Below are 24975 nucleotides of genomic sequence, written 5' to 3' on the forward strand. Positions count from 1 at the left end.
ATTCGACCATATTCCGAAATTCTCAATGAAAGAAAACAAAAATGTAAACAATTAAAGATGGATACTTTTTCCGAAAAATGTAAGAGATCCGAAACTAAAATTTTTAATAAAAACATTTAACTTTATTTTATGATAAAATACATTTTAAAAATTAAATTTATTTGTATTTTGTATTATATTGTATTAATAAACAAAATTATTTGCATATTTTTCACTTATGTAGAACCTAACCCTATACCTCAGTGTAAATATGGGTTCGTTTTACGCCAATTCGATTTGCGCCGGCTTTTGTAGGAACGGAACTGCAGCGTAAACCGAGGGCTACCTGTGTTTATTAATATTAATAGATAAAATTAATAAATATACTATGTATAGTGTAATATTTAGAATGAAAATTAAATGGAGAAGTGTAAAGTACATAATGGAACAGTGACACATATGCCATAAAATGCTAGGTTCACTGTCTTACAAATCACTATAATGAAACAAACACTAACCAAAGCAAGATTATCTCATATTATGAGACAGACTGCATTAGAACATGCATAATTGGTGAAAAGGTTGACATATCAAACAAATAGCCAGATTCCTTTATTGGGCAAATAAGGCTAAATAATTACTAAGCAGTCTGGCATTTGGCTCCTGTCAGATTACTTAGTAATTATTTAGCCTTAATAATCCGATAAAGGGATCTTGCCATTCGTCTGATATTTGAAAAGGTTTCATTTAGAGTCACCAGTTTTATGGAAAAAGTTAATTGGTTGAACAGTTGCAGAAAGGGGACAAACTAACAGTTCATATCTACTTCATAGCCCTTACTATACTTGTTCTCCTTTACTTTACTATCTTTGCTTGTCTCTCCATCATGGAGAGGCTTTGTCTATTTCTGATGCCTAGCTATAAGCTAATGCATCATGTGTTTGCCGCTACTGGTTCCCGGTGCAGGACGCGGCAATCTTCTTTCTGTTCTTGGCAAGCTTGGTACTCCCGTAGCCACTTCAGTGAGTGTTCACTTGCCATCTATACTTCTCACTTCACTGTAACTCGGGTCTATTTTTCCCTTTCCCAATCTGGGCACCTCTTGTACTTGCCTATGCCACTTGGTGGATGATGGGCTCACCCTTTACCTTCTCACTTACTTTCAACTTTTAAGAACTATGGTATTGTATCACTTCCCTTCTTCATAAATAGAACTTCATTTATCAAGCTAGCCTTCCTAAATTTCCCTGTCAATAAGGCACCTTCTCTCTGTTGCCTTCTGCCCCTTCTACTTATGTAAGCAGACAACCAGGTATTTCTCCTTCTTTCTAGACAGGCATTAGGTGTGGAGGTTCATGCACTGGACTCGCCTGTCCTGTTCTTCTGGGCTGTCACTCTGGTCGGATGGACCTCCTCGGCCACCGTGCATGGTCCTTTCGTTTTTCATATAGTGGCTTTGATCCCGGTACGGGTATCCCTCAGTCGATCAGCAGCAGCAGTTCTGCTCCAGGGTTGCTGTCTGCAGTTGGCAACAGGCTTTTCCTTCTTGCTTCCCATGGCCTTTATCCATCTATGAGTGCCTCTCTTGACATGGCATTAGTGAGCCACTGCACCTATCCACTGCTGCTATTTTCTGTTCTTATTTGTTTTGTGTCTCTTCCTCTTTACCTAGCTATGAAGGGCTTCTTACAGCCCTATGCTAGGTACTAATTACAAATTTAAATTTCAGGTCAAGATCATCATCCACTACACAGAACTACACGTCTGTTGGAGACTGTGAGATGAATGCATTGGTCTTCTAGACTCAGTTCTAATCATTTTGTCTACCATTATATGTGGTAATAATTTCCAGCAACCTCTTGGTTGATTGTTGCACTATTTTATTAAACATTATTAAGTTGGATATCTCAACTATTTTGATTTTCTCTAGCTGGCCAGGTGGAGTTTTCTGGGTTTCCTCTACCTTATCTCTTGAATTAGACCATCTCCCCTCTAGAGTCCTCCCAAAAAGCTGCTGTTTATCTATTCCTATGGGATGTAGTAATTTTCCCATCAAAATTCTTACTCTAAATTTGCTGGAAATTGTTGTCATTGGATTGCTTACTGCTGCTTTCTTCTCTTCAGTGGTATTTGAGTAACCCAGAATTATTGGTTAGGTCTGGTTAGTTAAGCAATGCAAACTGCAACTTTTCTATCAATCTATTTTCCTCTTATTTATCAAAGAAGAATAGTAAGTTAAAATAGCAAACAAAAACACAACATGCAGAAAAAAATTTGAAACATAACATATACACACAAAATTATGAACCCTCACAAGGGAAGTAGATACTTCTTATGAGCCCTATATGGGACATTTATGAGCCCATCTTGGGACATCTTTTACTAACCAACACAGACGCCCTTGTCAATATAACATTCTATGGCCTTTTTGTGCTTTCTGAGCGGTAAAGGGCCTAAAACCGCAAATAAAAAAATTACTTCATAGCAATTTGCATATGAATGTGAACATAGCTTTACATACAATTTAATCAACAATATATCAGTATTAAATTAAAAGTCAATAGAAAAAGTCTATAAAATTTTATAATAGAAATTGTTTAATATTAACAATAGATAACAATATTTATTAAATATTAAATACAATTTTTTTTTTTTTTTTTTGGCTAAATAAATTCCAAATGAAAATTAATGTGTCAATCTTTTTACTTTAACAGAATGAAATACAAATGGCCAAAGAATTTGTACAATTTGTAAAAGATGCAGAAAATGAATATCAGGTAATTATGAGTAATGGAAATATTTAATGTCTTAATTGCTTGGGTTTAGCATGTAATTTAAATATTCACTTAATTGTTTCATCTTTTGAAACAAAAGTGACAAATGCTAAATATGTGTTCATTTCGTTTTGAAATTCAGATATCCGTTTCTGAAAATTACCAGACCATGTCGGACGCCACTTTCAAAGCCCTCCGTCGACAGCTGCCGGTCACTCATGCTAAAATCGACTGGAACAAAATGCTAAGTTATCGGATTGGATCAGAACTGAAACATCATTAAATGTTCACGCCGTGCCTCATTTATTTTTGCCGTCAAATATTCACTGTCACATTTCCCAAATATTGTCATTCCACAAAACGGCAGTCGTGTTACATAACAATAAGAAAATATTATTCATATAAGTTATTATTTAAACTATTTAATTATTCATAATTTACATAGTTTCGTCTTCATATAATTGATTTATTGAGAACAATAACTGAAAATGCTTTTATATTATTGTCGTTTGTTATAAAATAACAATTGGTTCATTGTCGTTCCTTAAAATCTGATTCTAGTTTTTAAATTCAATATGTTTATCTTCATGCTTTATTTATTCTAATAATTATCAAGCAAAGATACATTGGAATAAATTACTCTACGCAATCAAATGAAACTTTTGAAAAACATGAAAAAATAAATTTTTTAATTAGAAAAATTGTTACCATCAATTTACATTCTTCATAAGGAAAGATTACAATTAGGAGTTATAAAGAATTGCTTAATATAGAAGGAATTCTAAAACTTTAATAGACTGCGATTCAATAGAATCTGTTGAGTTGTTAGCAAATTGATGATGATGTTTGGCTTTTAACTATTGAAACTAAAGAGAAAACGATACTAGGACATGAAATTCTTGCAAAAATCTTATTATTTATAACAGTTAAAAAATTGACTAAACTACTAAAAGTTTGGTAGTTTTTAATAAATAAAATAAAATAACCGTTTTTTTTCCCTCTGAAATTTATAATGAATTTTTTGATTCTGTTTTTTGTAAATATAAGTAATATATTTTTTATAAATTTAATTTAGTGACAGAATTCCACTTTATATGTAAGAACCCAAGAAACATTTCCAGAAAAATTATTATTCACTTTTAACTGTCATTTTTAAATAAACTAATAATTGTTTTTAGACTGACAAATGTAAATTTGGTAAGATTTTCTCTCTCTCAGATACCATGTGGTGCTTTCCTAGTATTGTAGGCTTTATACTGTACAAGCAAAGAACTGAGAAGAATTGTACGTCTGCGAATGACTTTTTAGGAAAGGTGGTCTGCCAAAACACACTTCTTGCAATGTTGAACAATTTGAAATAAAGTTTGAAGTGTATCCTAAAACAGTGTTTAAAACAAGTGTTTTCCTCTTTACAAGATTATTTGCTGACATATATTTAGTCAACTCCATATGCTAAACCATAACAAAATTAAAGAATTTTTTACTAAATGAGGGATTCGGATGTAAACAGCAGTAATCCACAAAAGTTTTAAATTATCTATACTGATAAGTTGCTTTCTCAAATGGCCATCTGGTGAAATGATCAGAAGTGTCAATTTATGCTGAGGGAAGGTGAAGTCAATCAGAAGTCCCTGATATTTGGCCTTTTAAAGTAGAAACAATAAAAGAATCTATGTTTATGTTTTTACTAATGCACTATGTATATGTGGGTCACTACTATTTACATCCAAATCCTTCAAATATATACAATATATAAATTTGAAAGTTTCTTGTAGTGAATAGTTGAGAGATATCTTTAAAAAAAAGAAGGAAAAAAAACTTATTTAGAATGTATCTGACCAAATAAGAAGAGTTGTAATGAAAACTTCAGAGCAGAACATGTTTTGAAGAGTTTTTTCATAGGCTTTCATTCTCTTCAGTTTTGAGCAGAAGAAAAAAGCCTACAAAACTATTGTTGTGCCAATGATATCCAAAACAGAGAGAATCTTGCCTCAAACTTTTGAAATTTCTGGGAGAGACATTTTTGCAGAGCAACGATTTTATAGATGGAGTGACACCAAACCTAACCTCCAATGCAAAAAAAGAAAAAACTATGTATGTGTTCATTCCTACATATTCCAACATGAAAAAAGAAAAATTAGAAATGTTAATATTCTATATGTATTTTAAAAATATTCATAGTATTTATCTGCTGTATATAATAACCCAAATGTACATTCCATTCATTTGTTGTGATTCTAAAGAACTTAAAATTTAAAAAAAGAAAACAGAAAATTTGTATTTTCAATTTGTTAATTTTTTATTGCAGATTTTCTTTTTTTATTTTTTAATTAATTAGAGAATCTTGTGTGTTGAAAAGTATTTGTTAATAATAAATCTGTTTCTGCCAATTGTTCAAAACTTTTGTAATTGAAAGAATGCATTTACTTCATTGTTAATTAAAGTTCTGTCGTTTTTTTAATTAATTTTTACATTGATAAGTAGAAATTGCCTGGAAGCTTTGAAACAATTAAAGGACTCTTAATGGCCCTCTACTAAATACATTGAATATACCATTTATAATATAAATATTACTGCTTCAAAAACAATATTCTATATATATATATAATATACATTAACAAATATATATTACATCAAATTATATATATAAACCAAACTGGGACGTGTTGCATGTTTTTTAAAATTGCACAAAACCCTCTTCCATATACAAGTCTATTACCCAATTTTGTCCGTATTGTACCATCTTATATCACAATTTGTGCAAACCACATTGCAAAATGGAATGAAGCATAATTAAATTCTAACTTCTACTTGAAACCGGTATTTTTTTTTTTTTTAATTAATGGGCGAACTTTTTCAGGGGATCATTTTAGGGTTTGTGTAACTAAATCCTCGAAACTGTTCTTGATCCATGGAGTCCATGATCTCTTGATCGATTGGGGAAAGAACTGGCTTCTCCAAAGTAAAATTACAGTCAAAGTTACTGACGTCGTATGGTCCTTTCTGAAATAAATTTTAATTTAATTATGGTTAAATGCAATTAAAATCTTCGTAATCATTTCGTTTCAGGATGGTCTAACCTTTTATGGCTTATAGTGCCTTTCATATCTTGATGTAATGACTGCTTTAGGCTACTTAAATGAAATTACATCATGGATTGGATTGATGGAATAAGGCAAAGTAACGTATGGGAGCTGTGAAATGGAGAGAGTCTTCGGGACGGCTTTCTTTAGTAAACTGACCCTAGAACACCTAGACACGTGAAGAAAACCCTAAAAAGTCCACGCGCCCAGCCCATTGGTCGAGTGCTCAGTGGTTTTATCCACTGGGTCACTCGTGGGCATAAATTCCATCACAAAAGTTTGGAGAATCGGTCGTAAATTCGTGTAATTATATTGATTAACGAGACGAATGACCCCTAAACATAGTTATCTGTACATAGTTATGTGACCCTTAGTATAGTATGTGGTAACGACAGGAGGAGGTCGAAGCAATGTGGACATTTTTTGTAGTATATTATGGCGTAAGAATATGTTCTTATAAACCTACCTACTAGTGTGAATATTAGAACTATTAGAAAATATTTACAGGGAGGGAAAGGATCAAAAGTGGCCCAAATACTGCGCGTAATTAATGGATGGCCCCTTTTCTCAATTTTTTTCAGTATCAATATTTAATCTGCTAAAAACAAAGCTCCATTGGACAAATTTGACTAAAGAGTGCCAAAAAGACACGAGTTAGAGTTACACGAAATCTGTAAATCTTCGGTTAGACCATACTGATTTAAATTTATACTTACCACACGAGGCCTGAAAGGAGGTAAAATTTCCTTCCTCTCTAACCTGTCCCAATTAATCACTTGGAAAAATGGTTGACTGCATACATCTCCAGCAGCACATTCTGGCATTCCTAATCTCCTTTCCGGATTCTTAATCAGAAACTAGAAATATATAATAATATTACAAATATAATTCGCGTAATTCTTTATCGTTTGCCTAAGGTGATGCTATAAACGTACCAACGATATAATATGTTTTGCTTCTTTGCTTATAAAACGCGGGAAAGAAGCTTCTTCGTTACAAACGGACCAAAATAACTCGTCCTCGTCCGTACCATTAAATGGGGATTGACCAATTAGCATTTCGTACAGTAAAACACCGAAAGACCACCAATCTACTGACTGGTTGTAGGTCTGGCCTTTAATGATCTGTATCAGATAAAAAGAAATTTTATTACGTCATAGTATATTCTAGAATTGCTTAATTTAGAACCATTGTTTAGTTTAAAAAAAGAAAGTCGAGGGGGAAAGTAATAGTAACAATCTTAAAATTACTATGATAACAACATTGAACTAATTAGTTTCTGAGTCATTTGAAAAGTTTGAGTCTAGATAAATTTATTTCAAAGTTTTGTTGTTTTAAAACTGGACTAATCACGCGAGGCTGAATTGTTTCTCGTAGCCAAGTAAAATATAAATGTCGGAAGCGCAACTGCACACAAATAAAACGACAATTAATTGTACGCTTGTACAGTTAACTTTGTAAGTCGTTTATTATTTACAAGTGCATAAATTTAAATCGTGTGAATCTCTAACAAATTATTCTAAAATGCTTATTATGATATCAACTAGCACCGTTACATTTAGGTTTATGGAATTAAAAGCGAAATAAGACTTTTGTACGCTCAAAGAGAGAAGAATAAATTTTAGAGGCTTCTATGTGCGGAGATGGTCTTGAATAGAGGGAACTAAATTTTGGGACCCTTCTTGTCTGAAAACGGACAAAATCGTAAAGTTGATCTTATATAGGCTATATATATAGAGATTTTTCATCACGGAAGATGACGAAACTTCACATTTACGAACGTCCGGGCCACATTTCGTCTTGGATAAAAAAATTCAAGGAAAAATCCTTGAATTTTTATGAATTTCCATACAGAACGAGAATATCTTCCTAATAACGCAAATGAAATGGTCTTCAGATAAGGTTTATTTATCATATAGATTTAATTTTATCTGAGAAATGAGAGCATAGATAAAGTAAGGATTAAGATCAAAATGGAAACTAATATCTAGCCAATATGGAGAAGTATCGAACTAAAGTTGAAAGACATGACTAAGGATTTCGCAACATGTTGAATAAGAAATAACTTGCTGATTACGAAATAACAAAGATGTCTTGGTTAGAAATAAAAAGGGAGGAATCAAATTGTCCATAGGTCTAGAAGATTTTACATATTTGTTTCCGTTCAATTTTAACAATAGCATATAGCAAGGGATCTAAAATTTACTCACGAATAATGAATAATTAGCTTCTTAAATGAATTGTGTAACCTACTCTTTGGAAAGATTACAAACTAAATTAAAAAAAACAACTTGAATTTAAATTCGACTAAGATATCAAATTTAAGTTCTAGATTTAATTCTATATTTAAAACATTGTACAGTATATTTTTCTCTCGATAGTTTTTAAATTGTGTATGAAATATAATAAAACCGCGTTTTACGACCGTTTGTTTTGCAACCCTCGCTTTTACGACTTGTGTACTTTTATGAAATGATATAGTCGTGAAAGCGAGTGTTTTCTGTACTATATATTTAATTTTAATTAAATATCTAGTACATAATTAAAATGCCTTTATTCAACGCTGTCTAATACGACTAAAATGTTTATTGCTTTTAGCGCCAAAAGTGCCATAGTGGTGAGTTTTAGTAAGGTACTGATTCTTTGTGGAAATGTCTTCTTTATCCTCTGAAATGTCACCAAATCAGATTTTGTTGCATTTCAGCTGCTAAATCGTTCTCTAGATAGCGTTAAATAGGGGTTCTTCTATATATACAGTATTGGATTGTTTTCAAAAGGATTCGATCTTTAAGAAGTTTTAAGAAAAGGGATAAGTAATTATTAAATTATATTATTTGTCGAGGTATTTACGAGTTTTTCCATAAAATTTTCCTAAAGACAGCAATTTTTATAAACACAGGATATAGGAATTTATACTTAAGGTAAACAAGTTATAACTTAGGGCCGCGCTTCATTAAAAAAAAAAAAAAAATTAGACCTAATACTCGTATGTGTTATCTATTATTAATTGGTGGAGGATGAAAGACCTCAGCTAAAATCGAAAATTTACATGATAAAATGATAAAATTTTGAGATTTCTATAAATAAATCTTATGCAATCTCAAAAAATATAATATGCTGTAAGTGTGTAAGAACCGCTTCCCAAATTATCCAAAAGGAAATATTATTTTACTCGAGAAACATTAAATCATAATATATATAATCCTCGATTCTTAAGGATTAAATTACATAAATTCTTGTCAAAAGGATGCTACCGGCAGACATCCAAAAGATGTGTATACATGTTTATCTTGTTACTAGATGTTTGTTAATAGGTCTAATTAGTCTATTTTGTCGCATGTATTTTCTTTTTCTAAAGTATGCTGCAAATTTTCTTAATCTAAACACTAATGTTATGTTTATATATGCTTCATTTGTTGATTTTTTTTTTTGTTAATTTAGCCATGTTACTGTTAGAAAGTATGTTTTAGATGTTAATCACTATCTATTTATAATGATGATAATAGATAATTGAGACTGTTACTATGGTAAATATATTTTACATTTTGCATATTATTTGCTGAGTTATTTGGTATAATTTATTTTTAATGGTTATCTGATTTTGTAGTGTAAACTGTTTTTATGGTTATTTTCAAGTCGCTTACACTGGTGGACCATATTGATACAGACAAACCTTTGAATAACCGTGACTGATAGGAACATAAAAAATGACCATTATTCGCTCACGAGTGTAAGGAAACATTTCGGTTAAGGGGCAGAGGGGTTGATTTTTCCCGAAATTTTACACAAATAAAAACACAAGTGCCAATTTTTAATTTGCCATTACTGATAATTTGTTAACTTTTTGCCATGTCTGTTTTTTCTTTTCTTTTTGTTCTTGCTTTACCTGAATTTTGGAAGTAAGTAGTTCCTGTTGCTTTCCCGACTGGTACGCCTGTGGTTATGTGGTTGTTTGTGGATTATTTTGTATGCATTTTGGTTAAAAAAAGTTTCTGAGAAAAAATTTAGAAGTGACCGTTATAGAAGATTCGACTCTATCTAATTATGTTCTTTTGCAATTTTTAATAATTACACGTAACAATTATGCGTCGAATCATTATTAAAAAAAATTACTGTTTATATCTCGGAACCTGATGATGATAGAAAACTTTAGTTTTTAAAAATAGAAATGAAGCTGAAGCAAAATAAATTTAGTTCTGCGCATCAGGATTTGAAAGTATGAATTACTTATATACCCTGCCTAATTTGATAATGCTAGGAAAAATAATAATTAAAATATAAAATCAGCAGTAAAGTTAGAAGAAACTATTGAAATAATTATTAAGTTTTTAAGTATTAGCCAATCACTCTATAAACTGTAATGTCTGGAAGTTTTGGTGTCTTAAAATTCAGATTAGTCCTCTAGTTAGATGATACAATGCTGATTTAACAGAAAATATAGGGAAAAATACTGTAATGTAATGTAAACTTTTAATCTAGAAATAATCCTAGACCGTGAATCTGTTTTAATGTTGAATTCACTTTTTATTTTCGGGTACGCTAAACAATGTCACTATCACTGGCCGAGTAGATAAAACTATTCATAATAATTTATTAATTCATTTAATCAATAATGTTTTCCATTTTGTAATCATACGAAAATGACATAACGTTAAAAGAATTTTGCTCAAGTTTCGATTATATCTAGACTCAAATACATTTAATTTAGTTTAAATTAATAACAAAATTAATATTTTGTTAGAACAAACGTGAACTTTCACCTACCTCGGGAGCTATGTACTCGGGCGTACCACAAAAGGTATTAGCTCTTCTGTCATTCTTTATACCTGTTTTACACATGCCAAAATCGGATATTTTGACATGACCGCTGTTATCCAGTAAAATGTTATCCAGTTTTAGATCTCTGCAAATTCATGCAAGCTTATTAGTAGAAACTACGGATTACTATAAAGTTATTAATTCCTCTTGGGTAAATAATCAATGTTAACATGCTGTAAGTATTTCGGGTATGTTAGTGAATCTGAAAGTGCATTAAAAAACGTACTTCTGGTGCAATGTAGTGTGGTGTGCCGCAGAAATTAGATGGAAGACATTCTTCACGATAAATCCTCATTTGGCACATGCCGAAGTCGACTAATCGAACGTGTCCTTCTATATCTAGGACCAAATTATCCAATTTCAGGTCTCTGGTCCAAATAAAAACAAAAATTCTCGTCAACAGATTCATCTTTTTATAAAAATATTTTCATGTAGGTAAATTTATTTATCTAATGTGGGATTAAACAGTTTTAAGTTAACCCAGTTTGAGTCTTATTTTAGGTCTTCATTAATCTCTTTAAGGATAATTGGACCATTAAATTTCCTTGCCAAAATTATTGGTGGGAAACTAGCACGAATATTTCATGAGCATTACGTGCTAGTTGACGCTCCTGTCAACGTTTGATGTCAAGGCAGTAAGCTTGACATCTTTAAGGAGGCATTCTCGCCAGAGTTTTGTCACTTTTGAAGGATTCTGGAATCTGAGATAGTCTGATTATTTATACCTATATACGCTTACCTGTAAACAATTCCTTTACGATGGAGGAATTTGAGAGCGCACACGATTTCTGCACTATAGAATCTAAGAAAATTAATAATGTTAAGCAATAGAAAGATTATAACACAAAGGTAAAATGTAAAGAAATACCTTGCTCTATCTTGATCAAATCTGCCAATTTGTTGAATATGAAACATTAGATCGCCTCCGCTTAGATATTCCATAACGAAGAATAAATGACTCTAATAAATTTTTAAAAAATCATTAGAATTATGTAAAATATATTAAATGATATTTGGTGCTTACCTCATTCTGAAAGGTGCAGTAAAGTTTGCATAAATAAGGATGATTACTACCTAAGGCTAATACTTTCCTCTCGATCATTGTGCATTCGATATCATTATCTTCCAAAACTACATCTTTCTTTAAACATTTAACAGCAAAGTAGCGATTTTGTCCTTTCATTTCGGCCAACATCACCTATCAAATAAAGTTTAAAATTTCACAACAAAAGAGGAAGTAAGGGAACAGGAGAACCATTATTGTTTCTAAAAATAAAGGACGGCACAGATTTAGTGGCTTAGCTTAAGATGCCAACACTCGATTAAGATGTCGAGTAGCACAGAAATAGATTAGAAGACTAGAATAAAGTCGGTGAGCGAACCAAACAAAAAAAGGAAGGAAAAAAGTCTAGAAATGTCAAGGTCACGACAATCCTATCTAATGAGATATTAATTAAAACATGACATATAACGTACGTAAGTGGGGTGGTTCATATAAACGTTTATTCCAGATAATTTGTAATTTTTGTATCTAAATTAAAGTAAATAAGTAACGTCATAGTTTTTAAAGGCTTTTTTAATCGAACATTAAGAGTATCTATTATAAATTTGATGGGGGTATACTAAATTTATTAATGTTTTACGTTGAATCATTAGTATTAAGCTTTATGTTTGGAAAAATATTATTAAAATCTCATACATTTTAATAAGAAAAGCAAAGTAGCGAAGGAACTGTCATATGTCATATTTTAAATATTAAATTGTCATATCAAATAGTTAATTAATGTGTATTTTAATAATTCCTATTGTAAATGATTCGGACATTTAAATTGGATTCTTTCAATTAAGGAAATAATCGTTAATTCAGTCTAATAGAGAAAACTTTTTACGTCTGTTGTCCAAAAATCCGTTTAAAATTTATATACTGCAAATTTTACGTGCTCATCGATTCAGATATGATCATAATTATGAAGTTATAAAAACAAAAATCAACTCAACATTCTAAGAAATTCGAAACTAAAAAGTCCGCAAAACGTGCTCAAGATGGATATAATATCATTAATATAAATGCGACAAAATAAAAACTAAACATTATTATTTTTTAATTGCATTTTCGTAACATAAATGAAACAGAAAACATATTTATTGTATGAATCAAAGTACATGTTAAGAAGAAAAATGCCTTTATTATAAACTAAGTTATGGACTGAATGTAGGCTATTAAACATAAAAAATGAAGTTTACAATAATTTGTATGAAATAAGCGAACTATTTCTACTATTTTTGTAAAGTAAATAATATTTTAAAAAGCAAGATTTCTTATTTCAGATTTTCTTTCCATATCATGATGATACGAAATTAAAACATTGTCTTATTGCTTTAAATATTTAATGCTGTTTATGTTTTAACAGCATGTCTTATATACAGGGTACTTCAAAAAATGTCAATAGTTAAATGGAGAAGGTACAGGGCCAGTATTTTTTATTTATTTATTGTTTTTTTCAAACAACAACAAAACTTTTTGCACACGACGATTCATGAGAACTACACAGAGGACACTACAAATACAAATCCAGCATAATAAGTTACGTCCATATTAGTGTTAATATTTTTGAAGCATTCTGTATAAATAACATGCTTGCGCGTCAAGTTCAACTTTTTTCACTTAAAAGATTTTTTATGTATGCTAATTTGCGTCATTTTATCTGTATTTTTTTCGTACTTTCTTTCCTTCATTGTTCTTGTGCCAAGGACTTCCGTTACAGGCATATATAGCGAGAGTATAGTAAAATTTCTTTTTTACGCCCTGACTGAAAGAATGTATTAATAATAAAATAGCATTACCTTTCCAAAACTCCCTTTTCCGAGCATTTTTATGAAATTAAAATCATCTATAGTATATTTCTTGAAGCGAAGACGAGTAGTTGTATCTTTATTAGAAGATTCTTCGTTATTATCAGTGTTGAGTTCAGAACTGTCATCGGAATCGCTACTGCTCAAACTGCTACTTGATATTGAGGGTCTCACAGAAGAGTTAGGGGATTTAGACGTCAAAGATCCTTTTTCTAATAGAACAATGTTAAAATTAAAAGAATGTCACTCTATAATATGCCTTTAACAAAATATTAATTAACAAAATTTCTCACCTTTCTTGACTGTTTCTAGCACTTCAGATAGCAATTTTTGGTTTACTCCACATAAATTTGGCATCAAGCTTTCGCATTTTTTGTGGCAATTCACTTTACACTCTAAAGATAAAGCACAATTATCATAAGCAAAATAATAAATAAAAGTAGAAGAAGGAGAATAAAAACATGCCTTCTAATTTCTGTGTCTGTGGTGGTAAAGATGGTGATCGAGGAGATTCTATTCCAGAATCTAAAGATCTCAGTGAATCTGAATTATATTGATCTAAATTAACATTTCGACGTCTTATTGCTGGGCTAGTACAATTAGATATTTTCCAATTTATTGGTTTTGTCTGCCTAGTGATAGGTTGCTCACGAAACTTGATGACTTGACGATTTCTATGGATACCTAAATCTACAGAAATTAGATTCTTAGGTCGAGGTCGAAACGTAGTTAAGATAGGTCTTTCTCTTATAATTGGTCGACGATATTCAAATGTCGTACAAGGTGGTCTTTTGGATAGAGGCGAAGTGGTTAGAGGACTTCTGTGTGGTGAACCAAACATATAGCTATGATTCCTTGGCGAGGAAGATGGACTGATAAAGCTTTGGTGATCAAAAATCGAGAATGGCTGTGGCGAAGACAATAGATGAAGACCACCGGGATCCGAACGATAACAAGGAGTGTCTCTAAGTTTAGCAAGAAACGGGATAACCATTGGTTTACTTGGTGGTCTCGTGTAAAAATTACCTTCATCTAAGTAAATGGGTGCTCTCCTTCGATACATGTTTTCACAATGAGATGCGTATTTGCTATGGTGGTACTGCGAATTTCCTCCAGTTATACCGCGATGTCACCGCACTTGCGTTGTATACAGTTTATCACGTGATTTTATGTTTAGAAGGTGACGGAGGGATTCATATTTTTATCAACAAATACAAAACGGGAGAGTCGATCACTTCTAAAAACAGACCGCACGTTGCGCGTGGAAGAAGCATGTGGCAAATCAGGTGAAGGCAAAAATAGTTTAAGTTAGCTTCTTACGTGTCACGAATGTGATAAGACACAGATACAAAGTAAGATAAAAACAAACGGAGCCAATATGTCTCTCTCTCTCTCTCTCTCTAATCCACTGCCAGTTTGTTTTTTTTTTTTTTTTAATTTTTCTTTACTTACATTAGTAAATCTATAGTTATAAATTTAGACACAAGAACTAACTCACAGGTATCAATTTAGAAATATGATTTCCGTGACAAACAAAAGTATAGATGAAAAAAATTGATATAGAAAGAGCATAAAAATGCGTTATATTGTTTTAATGCTCTTATAATAAACGTTTAGAAATTATCCATTTTTAAAACTAGAAGTTTAATTAGAATTAAGTATGTAATTATACTCTGAAAATAATAATTTGTGAGGACATTTTAACGTCATTAGGATCGGATCCAATTATACTTCTACTCATTTAATTATCGTTCTATTTATCCGTTTATCAGAAAAGTTCGTCATTGTGATGAAAATAAAGTCGGGTAAAAAAAAAAGNAATAAAGTCGGTGAGCGAACCAAACAAAAAAAGGAAGGAAAAAAGTCTAGAAATGTCAAGGTCACGACAATCCTATCTAATGAGATATTAATTAAAACATGACATATAACGTACGTAAGTGGGGTGGTTCATATAAACGTTTATTCCAGATAATTTGTAATTTTTGTATCTAAATTAAAGTAAATAAGTAACGTCATAGTTTTTAAAGGCTTTTTTAATCGAACATTAAGAGTATCTATTATAAATTTGATGGGGGTATACTAAATTTATTAATGTTTTACGTTGAATCATTAGTATTAAGCTTTATGTTTGGAAAAATATTATTAAAATCTCATACATTTTAATAAGAAAAGCAAAGTAGCGAAGGAACTGTCATATGTCATATTTTAAATATTAAATTGTCATATCAAATAGTTAATTAATGTGTATTTTAATAATTCCTATTGTAAATGATTCGGACATTTAAATTGGATTCTTTCAATTAAGGAAATAATCGTTAATTCAGTCTAATAGAGAAAACTTTTTACGTCTGTTGTCCAAAAATCCGTTTAAAATTTATATACTGCAAATTTTACGTGCTCATCGATTCAGATATGATCATAATTATGAAGTTATAAAAACAAAAATCAACTCAACATTCTAAGAAATTCGAAACTAAAAAGTCCGCAAAACGTGCTCAAGATGGATATAATATCATTAATATAAATGCGACAAAATAAAAACTAAACATTATTATTTTTTAATTGCATTTTCGTAACATAAATGAAACAGAAAACATATTTATTGTATGAATCAAAGTACATGTTAAGAAGAAAAATGCCTTTATTATAAACTAAGTTATGGACTGAATGTAGGCTATTAAACATAAAAAATGAAGTTTACAATAATTTGTATGAAATAAGCGAACTATTTCTACTATTTTTGTAAAGTAAATAATATTTTAAAAAGCAAGATTTCTTATTTCAGATTTTCTTTCCATATCATGATGATAAGAAATTAAAACATTGTCTTATTGCTTTAAATATTTAATGCTGTTTATGTTTTAACAGCATGTCTTATATACAGGGTACTTCAAAAAATGTCAATAGTTAAATGGAGAAGGTACAGGGCCAGTATTTTTTATTTATTTATTGTTTTTTTCAAACAACAACAAAACTTTTTGCACACGACGATTCATGAGAACTACACAGAGGACACTACAAATACAAATCCAGCATAATAAGTTACGTCCATATTAGTGTTAATATTTTTGAAGCATTCTGTATAAATAGCATGCTTGCGCGTCAAGTTCAACTTTTTTCACTTAAAAGATTTTTTATGTATGCTAATTTGCGTCATTTTATCTGTATTTTTTTCGTACTTTCTTTCCTTCATTGTTCTTGTGCCAAGGACTTCCGTTACAGGCATATATAGCGAGAGTATAGTAAAATTTCTTTTTTACGCCCTGACTGAAAGAATGTATTAATAATAAAATAGCATTACCTTTCCAAAACTCCCTTTTCCGAGCATTTTTATGAAATTAAAATCATCTATAGTATATTTCTTGAAGCGAAGACGAGTAGTTGTATCTTTATTAGAAGATTCTTCGTTATTATCAGTGTTGAGTTCAGAACTGTCATCGGAATCGCTACTGCTCAAACTGCTACTTGATATTGAGGGTCTCACAGAAGAGTTAGGGGATTTAGACGTCAAAGATCCTTTTTCTAATAGAACAATGTTAAAATTAAAAGAATGTCACTCTATAATATGCCTTTAACAAAATATTAATTAACAAAATTTCTCACCTTTCTTGACTGTTTCTAGCACTTCAGATAGCAATTTTTGGTTTACTCCACATAAATTTGGCATCAAGCTTTCGCATTTTTTGTGGCAATTCACTTTACACTCTAAAGATAAAGCACAATTATCATAAGCAAAATAATAAATAAAAGTAGAAGAAGGAGAATAAAAACATGCCTTCTAATTTCTGTGTCTGTGGTGGTAAAGATGGTGATCGAGGAGATTCTATTCCAGAATCTAAAGATCTCAGTGAATCTGAATTATATTGATCTAAATTAACATTTCGACGTCTTATTGCTGGGCTAGTACAATTAGATATTTTCCAATTTATTGGTTTTGTCTGCCTAGTGATAGGTTGCTCACGAAACTTGATGACTTGACGATTTCTATGGATACCTAAATCTACAGAAATTAGATTCTTAGGTCGAGGTCGAAACGTAGTTAAGATAGGTCTTTCTCTTATAATTGGTCGACGATATTCAAATGTCGTACAAGGTGGTCTTTTGGATAGAGGCGAAGTGGTTAGAGGACTTCTGTGTGGTGAACCAAACATATAGCTATGATTCCTTGGCGAGGAAGATGGACTGATAAAGCTTTGGTGATCAAAAATCGAGAATGGCTGTGGCGAAGACAATAGATGAAGACCACCGGGATCCGAACGATAACAAGGAGTGTCTCTAAGTTTAGCAAGAAACGGGATAACCATTGGTTTACTTGGTGGTCTCGTGTAAAAATTACCTTCATCTAAGTAAATGGGTGCTCTCCTTCGATACATGTTTTCACAATGAGATGCGTATTTGCTATGGTGGTACTGCGAATTTCCTCCAGTTATACCGCGATGTCACCGCACTTGCGTTGTATACAGTTTATCACGTGATTTTATGTTTAGAAGGTGACGGAGGGATTCATATTTTTATCAACAAATACAAAACGGGAGAGTCGATCACTTCTAAAAACAGACCGCACGTTGCGCGTGGAAGAAGCATGTGGCAAATCAGGTGAAGGCAAAAATAGTTTAAGTTAGCTTCTTACGTGTCACGAATGTGATAAGACACAGATACAAAGTAAGATAAAAACAAACGGAGCCAATATGTCTCTCTCTCTCTCTCTCTCTAATCCACTGCCAGTTTGTTTTTTTTTTTTTTTTAATTTTTCTTTACTTACATTAGTAAATCTATAGTTATAAATTTAGACACAAGAACTAACTCACAGGTATCAATTTAGAAATATGATTTCCGTGACAAACAAAAGTATAGATGAAAAAAATTGATATAGAAAGAGCATAAAAATGCGTTATATTGTTTTAATGCTCTTATAATAAACGTTTAGAAATTATCCATTTTTAAAACTAGAAGTTTAATTAGAATTAAGTATGTAATTATACTCTGAAAATAATAATTTGTGAGGACATTTTAACGTCATTAGGATCGGATCCAATTATACTTCTACTCATTTAATTATCGTTCTATTTATCCGTTTATCAGAAAAGTTCGTCATTGTGATGAAAATAAAGTCGGGTAAAAAAAAAAAGACAGTAAAAATATTTCTAGTCGAAGAATGCAAAAAATCTTTGCTAGGCAACGATCCACCGAAGAGTAATATGTTGAAATAATATTGTGTTTCATATGTAAGCATTTTAAAAGCTGAATTCAATTCGGCGAATTTTACAAAAACAAACTCTCAAAATAAACTAAGAAATTTATAAGAGATTTTTTTAAGACTAGTTATAAATTTTTCTAAAAAATTAATGATAAGAAAACCGTATCTAAATTTATAATGTAGCCTACTTTGTCAATTTTCCAGTATTTAGTTTAATAAAACGCTTAAATAAGAAGCACACGTCATATTTAAAAGGTAATATTACGTACTGTAAGTGATATAGCATTACATACTGAGTGACGTTAATGGGCAATAAACCGAGATAAGTCAAGAAATATTGCTAACAGGTGGAGCCACTTTCAAGAATGTGTGATTTTTGTTTTATGCATATCAATTTTCAACTGAGACCTTAATGACTGCGTAGTTTATAACATAATTAGAAAAGGTCAATACTTACGTTCGCATCGAAGGCCCTGTCGAAAAATCCCGTACAGAAGAGATCCACAATGATCACAAAAAGTTGGACTCATGTAATTGTGGATTCGAAATCTGTGAGGTACGTCGATTTTGAATCGCTCACGAAGATACTAAAGAATATAGAAAATTGAGAATATTCATCAAATTATTTGAAAATAAATAAATGTAAAAGATTCTAACCAGAGTAACTTGAGATTCTTTGCCTGATTCTGGACATTTTCCGAGGATTTTATCATGACATTTCTTGTGAACAGCTACTTGACATACTGAAAATTTTCGAGGTTTCATTTTACTTTTTTACATAAAGTTGTCAAACCTATATCTGAAAATGCCGTATATACTCACGTTGACATTGATAACCTTGCTTACCAAATCCCCTATAATGAAATGAGATTGGCTGTTAAGCTTGTATGTAAAAGCAGTATTAAAACTTAAATTGTATTCTTTTGTAATAAATTTTACGATCATCACCAGAGAAAGTCTTTACAAAATGCACAGAAAGTAGGTTGACGAAAAAATTTTGCAATGAATTTATGTCCTTTAATTTCGTGTACTCGTTGATGTTTTATTGCTCCTCTTCTGCCAATTTTTCCCAAACCATTGTGTTCGTCAAACCAGGGCGTTGCTGAAGCAAAAACAATAAGAATTCTCTCAATTTCAGTCCTTATATAATGCTAAATAAAATTAAATTTGATACTAATTTGATTTTTTAGTGTAATTTGTTCTAATTCTTGTTATTGGGGTAAAGAAAATAATTGCATCCTTTTGTTTCCTTCTTACATAAATGTAAAAATACGAAAAAATTTATATTCTTTCTCTTCTGACTTTTGGATAATATATAACTTCAATTTTTAAAAAATATCAAGCCAATAATGACTATAAAATTTCCAAAAAAGAGTTAAAAAAAGGTATAAAAAAGAAAATAATTTGTAGAGAAAAACTTTTATTTACATTATTACTAACAAGCTTCCCAAATGCATTTCGCCTGCGGCCTCTTCAGTGGGGCTTACAGTACACAAAGTGCGTTCTCAAGGCTTGATATTTTTTTTTTTAAATTGAAGTTATATATTATCCAAAAGTCAGAAGAGAAAGCAAAATATAAATTTTTTCGTATTTTTACATTTATGTAAGAAGGAAATAAAAGAGAAAATTTCTGACTCCATCGAATTTTATAATTTTTTGGAAAATAATTGCACTTCTTTCAATAGGCTTGTTAAGTTGGCTTCTCTTTTTCGGTCATCTAAATTCCTTTAAATATCAATTGTAATACAATTAAGTAAAAAATATATAGTTCTATTCTAGTGTTGTTTATTTATTACAGAAATCTCTATAATTAATACCTCAATATTTTGGCAATCAATTATTTTGACCCAACACTTCCAGGCGTATTTAAAAGTTTTAAAAAATTAATAAACACTATATAAAATTCAAATTAACTACATGAATTCTAGCTAAATGGATAAAACTATGCAAAGGGCACTAATAAATTTCATAGCACTGAATTACTTATGCCACTAGTTTTTAAACATTTAATAAGCGTGTTATAAAAATATTCTTATATTAATTTCGAAATTTCTCTTAGTTTTATTGTGAAAGTAAACACACTTAAGCATGTTAAACACGTTGTTTCTTGCGCATTCATAATTCGAGAGTTTGATTCCTACTTGAATGATTGTATTTGTCGAAGAAGAGTGCTAGGTCTATGGTTGTCAGAAGTCATTTATTTCAAAGGACAATCCTTTATTTTAGCTAAACTGTTCTTGTCTTTTATTCAAACAAGAAAGGACGCAAGACTCCTTTATTTTCATTCTTTGATGCCTGTGTTTCTTGCAGCGGCTGATTTATTGGCAGGGATGTATTGTCTATCTTTATGTATCAAGCCATATCATTCTCCATAAAAGGATATAGTTTCCCATTAAAAATTTTAAATTTGCAAACATTTACAGGCAATATAAAAACTATAATTTTTAAATTAAATTATAAATGTAAAAATGTCAGAATTTTACTTTCCCGGCTGTTATTTATATAAGAGGGCGATCGGTCAAAAAATGACTCCCCCCAAGATTTTTACATTTTTGGACTTAGGACACCTTGAAACGTCGAGAAATGCAAAAAATTCGGGGTAATTTCTATTTATATGGATGTTAGTGAATGTGTGTGGGGGGCACGATTTTGTTCACCCTGTTTGAAGCTTAATAACTCCTGTGCTTTTTGTCGAAAATTTCTGAAATTTTGCAGGGAACTTTGTGTATTAGGGGAATTGATGCTATTAAATTTTGGTGATTAAAGATCGAGGGGTGGATAGATAATGGGGTCGTGTGTATCTCCAGTAGGGTCGGACTTAATGACGATTTTACTCGTTATCAGCATTTACAATTTTTTTTTATAAAAACCCATTCCAATCCTGAAAATTAAGCTTTTTACCATTTTATAATAGTTAAAAATATAAAAAGTTTTTAAAATAAAATATGATCAGAGTCGGATTTGAGGCGATTGGAGCGATTTGTGCCAATCGGGCCCGCGCTTGAAGGAGCCCCACAGCACATCAAAATTTATATATTTAAAAATAGTACATGTTACAAAAATAAATATCTAGGTATATTATTATTAAAAATATAACAACATATTTCAATATGTAAATTAACTGTTAATTAATTTTATTATATAAAGTTTGAGAGGCCCCGCTAAAAAAAATTCAATCGGGCCTCGCACCTATTGGATCCGGCGCTGAATATGATAACAATGATGCCACCAAAATTTTAAACGTTGCCGGGAAAGTTGAGTAACTCATTGCTGGTTTATTTTGGGATGGAATGGGGATGAGTGAAAGTTAGATATGGTAACATTAATCATTTTTTAAATGTCCTTTAATCCAGTCATAGAAATCTGGCAACCTGACCTAGGTCTGACATTGTATTTAATTGTATTAAACTAGATCTTAATACAGAATAATTAAGGAAGTGCGAAGATACGTACTTATTTATAGATCTATTCTAATTATTTTACCAATTATCGAAAGCTCGCTTACAAGAATTAGATTATTTCTTTATAATAAGCACCGTATATGTAAATTTTCATAAATGATATACGAAAACAAAGGCACTTTATGTATTAACTTTATATATTATGCATTGAATATTTTACGTGTTTGTTATCAATTTGTTACACATTTAATAGGTTCTGTAATAAATATTTCAATTCACATAAGTATAAAATTTAAACATCTTTGCGTAAATTCATTTTTAACAGTGATAAATTTAGGGTTTTTTTTTTCTTACGGAATTGTATCTATTAGTAATAATACAAATCTAATAAAAGTTATTGGCTTGTATATTTTATTTACACTGTGTTTAAAAATTGTATTAGAATAATAAAAATAATGTAATTAAGTTATAAAATTGAAACGTAATTTTTGTTGATAATGAATTCGTTAATTCATATCAACCGGAAACGTTATCTGATATTAGGCCTAAGTATTAAAAATAAAAATATTACATTAGGAACTGCCTATTAATTACGTGTTCAGTTTAAGGGAAAGGGGTAGCAAAAAGTGCATCAGTGTACACTATGGGAGGGAGTACAGTATATCTAGGCATTGTCTACATGGACTTTTTTAGTAGTATTAACACTGGCGTAACCAGAGAGGGACCCGAGCGAGCCCCTTTTCGTAATATGAGAAAGTTAATAAAAATGTTACTGTAGAAAAGCTAATTTAACTGTGGAATTAACTACTGACCTAGTAATTTATATAATGTTCATTATAATTCATTATAGGCCTATAGTATTAAAATATGTAGTAATTCATATTAAATTTTAACCTTTGGTTACACTACTGGCTAATAATAACCTATGAACTTGTTCTTATAAGCCCATTTACTAGTCATGTGAATAAATGATCAGTAAGAAAATATTTGTAAAACTTTTAAAAGTCATTTCTTCTAAGTCGGGTCCATGAGTAATTGTACTCGTAATTAAAGGGGGTTGAAAGTAGAAGTAGCTCAAAAACTGTACACATAATTAATGGACAGTCCCTTATGTATTCATTAAAAATTATTAAATTTTGATTAGAAATTTTTATATAGCCTAATTTAATTATTTCTTAAAATAATCGATAATCATTTTTATCGGTAAATGCTATTTAAACTTTTGAGAATTCAATTTCTTTTATGTTAATATTTATTCGATAAATATTAATCGTTTTATTATGAATTCTTTTATATTTCTTTCCTTTTAAAGCCATCGTAGGATTCGTGTCGTTAGTTTATATTATTTTACTGACCTTCACCATCCTTGAAATGTTTGACTTGAGTGAGAATCCTCCCACTCGGCCTGAGTTTAAGCTGAAAAGAAAAGAAACTAAATTATTTGCAGGAAACGTAACGAAGGATTATCGAATTTTAACTTACCCAAATAGGTCTATTCTCTTCGTCTGCACACTTATCTGCCAAAACTTGAGCGCTAATTAGCAAATCGGCTAAGAGACGGTCGGGTCTGTCCATTACTACTACGTGCAGCAAATAACCTGAAAAGTTAATTTTAAAAATAATATGCTGGGGAAAAAATAGCCTATACTTCTTTGAAGAAGTGCTATAATGGAAAAGACGTTCCTTATTAAGAAAGCTTTTCTTACAAACCTCTTGAGATCTGGACGTCGAAGCAAGAATCCCATTCCAAATATTGACTTCGTTTCCTTTGCACAATCTCCACTCCTTTACCTGAAACCAATCGAGAATATGTGAATTTTTATAATTTTCAAATAAGAATATTTATTTTGAATACGAGTGATTAAAACAGTGCTTTATTTCTCGTTCTTTTAATGAAGCGCACATGAAAGAAAGAATGTATTGTTTTCTTCTAATCAAAGTCTTCAAAATTAAATTTTGTACCGAAAAAAACTTAATTTTCTCTGATCGTATCGTCGATAATTTTTATGGGAAACGATTCACGTGAGACGAAATATTTGTATAAATAATTAAACGGATGATAATGTGGAGAAACATCCTTCTATCATTGGAAATTGTTCGGGTGAAGCTCCTGTTGTTTAAGATGGTCGACAGTGCAGAAACTATCGATCTTCTGTCAGAAACGTGACTCAACCTAGCAACTGTTACAGCATTATTCTCAAGTTTTCATTATGCATCGATGGTTATACATCGCGATTCTATTATTTGTAACATTAAACGGTATAAATGAGAAGAAAGAGAAAACATTAAGAGTGACACATTTTATGTCATCGTCATTAATCGTATTAACTAGTAATGTATGTAACGCTGACCAAATCGAATCTGTTTAATCTTCTTCAGACAATGATAAATAAGGACGTAAAAGTAAATAATTCTGATTACCTGTAAATATGCGGCAACAGATTACATTATTATTAAGTATAATGTAGTTTAATTGAAGGCTAATTAAATACTCCAATATACTGTTTTAAAAAAATTTACAAATTGTTTGTGTAACTTTTGGAAGTGGGTTGTTTTATAATTCTTGTTATATCATTACGCTGATCACAGGACCGTAAAGACCAATGACCAAATACGTGACGTAAAAGTCTCATTATATGTTCAGCAGTCCTTTGAAAAAATTGCAAGAATATTTTTATTTCTGCATACAATTACCTGTCTAAAATTAGCAACCATTTTATTATATGTGTTCCTTTGGGTTCGTTAAAACGAGATAATTAGCTGGAAAGGACACTCGTTTACATTAAAATTTAAATAATTTATATCTTAACACAGTTTTGGAAACGTTGGCAAAAGTCAAATAATTTTAAAGTATTTTCTGTAAGAAAATA

At 30.8% G+C, this 24975-nt stretch overlaps 1 protein-coding gene across 6 annotated transcripts; it reads right to left on the reverse strand.

The window, feature by feature from the left end:
* Positions 1-5182: 5182 nt before the first annotated feature.
* LOC111639339 (putative protein kinase C delta type homolog) lies at positions 5183-24469 on the reverse strand. 6 transcript variants are annotated; one of them, XM_023385200.1, is made up of 17 exons: positions 23816-24469; positions 23588-23703; positions 23461-23521; positions 19653-19806; positions 19527-19558; positions 19362-19447; positions 19162-19291; positions 17283-17507; positions 17111-17212; positions 16809-17029; positions 11679-11852; positions 11523-11614; positions 11394-11456; positions 10601-10739; positions 6772-6960; positions 6553-6693; positions 5183-5756 (listed from the first exon to the last, which is right to left on the reverse strand). In XM_023385200.1, the coding sequence occupies exons 2-17, from the start codon at positions 23678-23680 to the stop codon at positions 5610-5612; spliced, it is 2049 nt and encodes a 682-aa protein (XP_023240968.1). In that variant the 5' UTR covers positions 23681-23703; positions 23816-24469; the 3' UTR covers positions 5183-5609. The 6 variants fall into 6 exon arrangements, with proteins under 6 accessions (XP_023240968.1, XP_023240967.1, XP_023240972.1 ...); XM_023385199.1 differs by lacking the exon at positions 10601-10739 and adding an exon at positions 10881-11022 and having other exon boundaries at positions 5184-5756; positions 23816-24468; XM_023385204.1 differs by lacking the exon at positions 17283-17507 and having other exon boundaries at positions 5184-5756; positions 23816-24468.
* Between the last annotated feature and the right edge of the window lie 506 nt (positions 24470-24975).

This window comes from Centruroides sculpturatus, unplaced genomic scaffold (assembly GCF_000671375.1).
Source record: "Centruroides sculpturatus isolate CEXI.00-Female unplaced genomic scaffold, Cexi_2.0 scaffold1266, whole genome shotgun sequence".
NCBI classification, from domain to species: Eukaryota; Metazoa; Arthropoda; class Arachnida; order Scorpiones; family Buthidae; genus Centruroides; species Centruroides sculpturatus.